This window comes from Siniperca chuatsi, linkage group LG14, assembly GCF_020085105.1.
Source record: "Siniperca chuatsi isolate FFG_IHB_CAS linkage group LG14, ASM2008510v1, whole genome shotgun sequence".
In the NCBI taxonomy this organism is placed as follows: Eukaryota; Metazoa; Chordata; class Actinopteri; order Centrarchiformes; family Sinipercidae; genus Siniperca; species Siniperca chuatsi.
Window position 1 is genome coordinate 24,051,193 of NC_058055.1, and position 6,241 is coordinate 24,057,433.

The 6,241-nt window shown below is 38.0% G+C and overlaps 1 protein-coding gene across 1 annotated transcript in view; it reads right to left on the reverse strand.

Annotated features, from left to right (window-relative positions):
• The window catches only part of vps37d (VPS37D subunit of ESCRT-I), a 33,584-nt gene extending 29,640 nt beyond the window's left edge, over positions 1–3,944 (reverse strand). Inside the window, exon 1 of the mRNA XM_044221415.1 lies at positions 3,680–3,944. Within this exon, the coding sequence (XP_044077350.1) occupies positions 3,680–3,802 (123 nt within the window). The 5' untranslated portion in view covers positions 3,803–3,944. The remainder of the gene's footprint in view (positions 1–3,679) is intronic.
• Between the last annotated feature and the right edge of the window lie 2,297 nt (positions 3,945–6,241).

Here is a 6,241-nt window from a genome sequence, read left to right on the forward strand (position 1 = left end):
TTGGGGAGCACTTAAGAGTCGGGAGTTCTGCGCCGGAGAAGACGGGGAGCAGCACTGTTGTTTTCTGTGGTTCAACACGTCTCACCGCATGAAATGCAGTAAAGAGGTGTTTCTCTTTCATCTTAAATGAGGCTCAAGCTTAATTGGGCTTCTGCAGTCTGAAGCCACCAATTTCACATTCAGTCTGTGATGAAATTGACGGGGTGCAAAACTCTTTTCCATGAAAGAGAATTCGCCAGGCCTGCGTTCAACTGAGAGAAATGAAGGGATGTACTGTGAGTCTCTACTGGAAGGCCATCTTGATAACTCTGTCTTTGCACCATTTGGGATGAGTTTAAAGCAGCTGTGATCAATATTGTTAAGAAGACAATGGATGAAATGACTGCGATGTGAAAGGTGTCGCTCGTGGTGATGAAACCTCTTTTCCCCTCAGCTTTACAGAGCTTTATGGCATGTTTCACCTTGCTGTTTTGGTTTTCCAGCCTGCAACTCTACAGTCTTGCATAGCATCATTTCCGACCACAACAGGCAGCTGTTTTCAGCGATAAAGCTCTGATAAACCCACTATCCACTACCTGCTCTGCAGCAAACATCAGACATTCAAAGTCAGCGACTAGCTGGGGAACAAAGTGGAGGATTTAGCAGCTAAAGAGTCAGATATTTTTATCAGGAGTTGCTGAAGACCTAACCAGAGCTAAAAGGAAAGTGAATATTGGACTTACATCATCAGGTGGACAGAACCACGACTCCAGATGAATGATAATGTTGCTCCGTGTCTGCTGGATGCATAAATAGGCAACTGTTTGGTAACAAGTTTGCATATCAACGCTACACGCAGATAATATGTCAGTGCTGTGTTAACAGCTTGTTATCGCAGGTATAAAGGAACATTTCTTCATCGGGTACTCTTGTGCATCATTAATTTGTAATGTAAACGGATATTAATGAGTTTTTTCATATGACGAATAAAGCTGGGTATTGTTTTAAAAAATGTCGATGCTAGTGCTGGGGCTGAATGATTTGAGGAAATTATCTCACTGCGATTTTTCTATTGTTACTATTTTCTATACATTAAACTACAAGCCCGTATATGTGGTCTACATATTTTTAAACAAGATATGTAAAACGGTGATTTTTCCTTTCGGCTTTTGTACAGATTGAACAAATGGTTCTTTTCTTATTGATTTTTGGAGGTGCTGGTAGGAGGATTTTGTTACCTTTGGACAGAGCCAGGCGAGCCGTTTCCCCCCGTTTCCGGTTTTTAAGAAAAGCTAAGCTAAGCTAACAGGCTGCTGGCTATATTTAATGGATAGATATGACAGTGGTATCGATCTTCTTATCCAACTCTCTCGCCAGAAAGTGAAGGAGCCTATTTCCCAAAATGTCGAACAACACCTTTAAATGTTGTCTGAACACAAGCAGCCGTTCAAAAACTTTGCCTTAATAAAATCGTCTTGTAGTGCTACATTAAGGACTCAGCCTTGGTACATCTGGAACTATTTGATCACAGAATAACTAAACAAAACTACAAATCCAACAAGCTTTTGGTACTTTTCGATACTCAGTTTTGCAGACACATTTAGGTGTGTACCAAAAACATTTTGAGGTTTGATACCCAGCTCTAATAAGTAAGCGTTTTATGTTCTGATATGACTTTTTCCCCCTCAGTTTGTTGTTGTGGTTCTCAGAATGACCTCCTAAGCCTCAACAAAGTGCTGCAGCTGCAGCGCATTTGCGGCTGCCAAGGTCCCAACGCTTCCCTTTTCTCTTTTATTAGATAGATTTGTTCCTGTAAATTAGTTTCCCCTCTCAGGATTAATAAAGATTTTTATCAATATGCATCATTGCTAAGCGTCACTCTAGGAAGAAGCTCCTGCAGCACTGACGACAAAACCTGATGTTATGTTTCAGATCATTGCACCAGAAATATCATGACATGTAGCCAGTTATTAATGAGAATATGAAGAACACTCAGACTGCAAAATTCCTGATTATGAATCATTATGAATGATTTAACTCAGTGGTTTACATAACATTCACTATTAACACGAGATTAATGGAGCGTTCTGCTCCCAGAGCTCATATGGAGATGAGAGATGGGTTGTGAAACCAGCCAGCCACAATAATATATAGTAAATCTTTTGATATATTCTATCTAGAGTAAAATAGACCACATCACTGGAAGCCATAATGCCAAATGGAAGCCTGGATGAATGGTTGCTGAAAGAGCCCCCAAGCTCTCTGGATCATGGCTCTGAGTCACTCTGCTCCGCTCCGGGGGGAGAATTGTATGACCTCTTGGTGAGATTCAACCACTGTGGCTCCATCATCCCAATTCATTCACAGAGCCAGGTTTCAAATGTCACATCCTTTAGCCAAGAACCGGGCAATTAAGTAACGTCTTTCTTTGTTTCTAAGCCAAATCACATGACATTCAGCTTTTTGGTTTCTCAATAAATCAAGGAGGAATGGTGTAGTTGCGTCTCAAAGTGGAGTCCAGCAATATCAATAGTTGAATTTCTTAATTATTTAACTCCTTGGATGTTAGCAATCACAGTGATGTATGTGGATGACTATCCCGCCCTGGTTATGTTTCACTGCACACACTGTTGTTATCACTCCACCCATAGCTGTGAAAGCCATGCAATTCTATAGTCTACTGAATCCTCCTGACTGAGAGAGTCTTTTCTGTTTGAGCAACCCCCAAGGCAAACCTAATCAAAATGGGGCCCATGAAAAAGTTTGGGAACCACGGCTACACTTTGTATCTGTGTGTGTGTGTATGAGTGCCTCATACACACGCATGAAGAGTGACATGAAGAGTAAGGCACGTAGAATTCCTTCAAAAATATTGCAATTTTAATGTGCTATGTTTATGCGCAAAGCTACACTAATGAAAGAATACGACCTAAGGTGTTTTCTGATTGTCAAGAGACCACTTCTCATATCGGCATACATCCAATACATCAAGATGCAACTTACTGCAGTAAAAGTACAATTTTATTCAGAATCAACTCTGCTCGCTAAGGTATTTTTTGAGGGCAGAGGACTGAGGACGACCAGTTATAAAAGTTGACATTTTATTCAAACAAGTCTTGCTATATATACTGAAGTAATGCCGAATTGGATATTTTGCCGTAAGAAATCTAATATTTTCTCAAGTCATCTTCTACCCCGTTTCCAATTCCTGTGACAAAAAGAAACACTACATCGCCACATTTTTAAAGGGAGTTCGGCGTAAGGACTAAAGCCACATAACGGCGCGTATGGGGTCTTCAACACCTCGATATGATGCTTCCTGCACGACAAGAACGCTTGTAGAATAAAATGATCGCTTGTACAGACCGCACAAATCAGTTCCTGTGTGTTTTATCTTCGCTTCAGTAACTAATGATTCACCGCAAATATTAGGAGACCGGGGTTTCTGAAAACGAATTGGAAATCCGACCACTCGCCACGCAGACAATCGATGAGCCATGTAAAGCGGATTTGCATTACACACTGAACATCAAATGTGATGACCAAAAAGACCTAAACACTCATTTTCATTGACGAAAAAACGGTACAGCCGGAAAACAACGGAACCACGCCGTTAAAGATAAAATAAGAGGTTTAACAAAGCGTTAATACAGCGCAAATTCCTTACAGCACTTTCTTTGGGGAACAGAGGATACCTTACCTTCTCATTGAGTCGAAGGATTTGGTCCATTTTGTCGTCGTTTTGTAAAAGCTCCCTCAGCTCACTTGTGCTTAAAGCCCTGTAGCCGTCAGGACAAGTGTTTGACTCCTTCAAGTTGGACATTTTATTCCTTCAAATTGCGGCTGAAGACGGTTTGGAAACACACAGTCCGCACAGCGGTTACATCTCGCGCACATTGGAATGCGAAGCGAACAGCCCGCACGCAGCGTCAACGCGGACACCAACCGTCAACCGTTACACTTCCTGTCACTACCTTCAAAATAAAACACATCCCCCCCTCAACACTGAACAGTCTGACTCATTTACAGTTGAGTACATTTACTCAACTTTGAGGTACTTGTACTTTACTTGAGTATTTCCATTTTCTGCTGCTTTATACTTCCACTCCACTACAATTCAGAGGCAAATATTGTCTATATTTACCCTGCTACATTTGTTTGATATTTTTTAATTACTTTGCAGATTAATAATGCAAAATGTAATCAACAAATAAAATAGGATGTATTATTATAGGTTAAGATCAGATAAGATAATGGAGGAAATTCCCAAGCTAGCAGTGTCCCTTTACCAGCTGCAACATTAATTTACACATCAATAATTGTAATCCAGTGATTTGAAATGGGCCATTCTGCATAATGAGTACTTTTACTTTTGGTACTTTAAGTATATTCTCCAGTATTTTTACACTGTGATATCTTTTACTTGCTTTAAAAGTTCAGAGTACTTCCTTCAACTCTGCGTTGCAAAATTCCTCTACTGAAATAATACTTGACTCCAGGGTTGCTGTGTGGTTATTAGAGCTAAAACGATTAATTGATTAATCGATTAGTTGATTGACAGAAAAAATATTGGCAACTACTTTGACAACTGATTCATTGTATCAATACTTTTTAAAGCAAAAGCACCAAATATTCCCTCGTTCCAGTGCTTTTCTTTTGTCTTATGTGATTGTAAACTGAATATATTTGTGTTTTGGATTGTTGGTTGGACAAAACAAGACATTTTGTTTAGGCTTTTGGAAATGTGATGGAGCTTTTTCACAGTTTTCTGACATTTTATTGACAAAACAATTCATTGATAAATTGATAAACGTGTTCTTTGCTTAGTTTTTAAGTATTTTATCTGTATTTTCTTACTTGTGTGCTGTGTTTTATACCTCTACCATTATGTTTTGGTGAACTTTTAACAATTTTCCACTCTGGTGGACAATTATATATTTTTTATAATTGTTCCCTGCTCTTTTCTTTGCAAACGTTCTCCCATTTCTGGACATTTTCATTTATTTCTGACATTGTATTGAACTGCTGTGGCACAAATTGCCTTCAAAGTCTCATTATTTAATATCAAATGTGCCATAATAGCCCCATAAATTAATTAACCCCAGATCACTCAACACAAGGCGGATTTTCATCATAAAATAAAATGTTTTATGCATCAATATTCCTTTTTAGTTTCTATTTTCTAACAGCATTGTCGTTTTATGTTTATTTATACTATCTAATACAGCCAGAGGTCAATATAATGACTTTTTCTTCCAAAAGTCACTTTTCGTCTGTGTTAAGTTAGCACCTTTAGCTCTAGCCTAACTTCCGTTTTAGATTTTTCAACATTAAAGTCCTCATGACAAATTACAGATTTTCTAAACTATAATTTTAGACACTGAACACCATTAATTATCAGCAATGTCATAAATTTCTCTGTGGACAGACATTTCACCCACCAGATTGATTTAACAAATACTTGAGACTGAACAACACCTCATTTAAATATGCGTGTCGCTTGAATTATCATAACGAAATAGTGGTAACACTTTCCCCCCAATTTAGCATTCAGTATCTAAACATTCAGCAGTATATAAACATTAATAAATAATAATAAATGGTTTGTAATTTACTATGATGTAGTTGTAAGCAGATATTAGTGTTTATTAATGTGTTCTTCCTCCTCCTGTGGGCTGCCATACAGTAAGTGGAGTCTGGTGTATAAACAGATAATGAATAACATTATAGTAAAACACAGTTGTAATAATATAAAATATGTCTTCGTAGGAGAAGTTCTAATTTTTGGCAAATACTGTACATTAATAAACACTTGTATGTCCTTATATCTGCTTAAAACTACATTATAGTGTGTTTACATTTTGCTTATAAATGATAAATAGTAAAGTGTTACTGAAATAATCTTTATCATATTAATAGTTCAGTTACACAGTGGATAATGGTTTCTAAGTAGCTAAGAGGTGAAAATAATCTGTAATTTTATCACCATTTTGCTTAAATTACCTTAATGTGTTTCGTCTGTTTTGTGCATAAACTTCTGAAAGACTTTCACCTATTTTTTGTGCATTTTTTCGGCCTGTATCATCTCTTTGAGAGAGCCCAGTTCACTAAACACACTGTGGCAGACTCCCTTCATCCCAACCCACTTAAATCCATTAAACTCCTCAGGACCAAGTGAAGCAGTGACTGATGACTGGCAAGATGTTATTATGTGGTCAGTGTGAGGGATCATTAGATGTTGGCTTTGGGCGTTTTTTCGTAA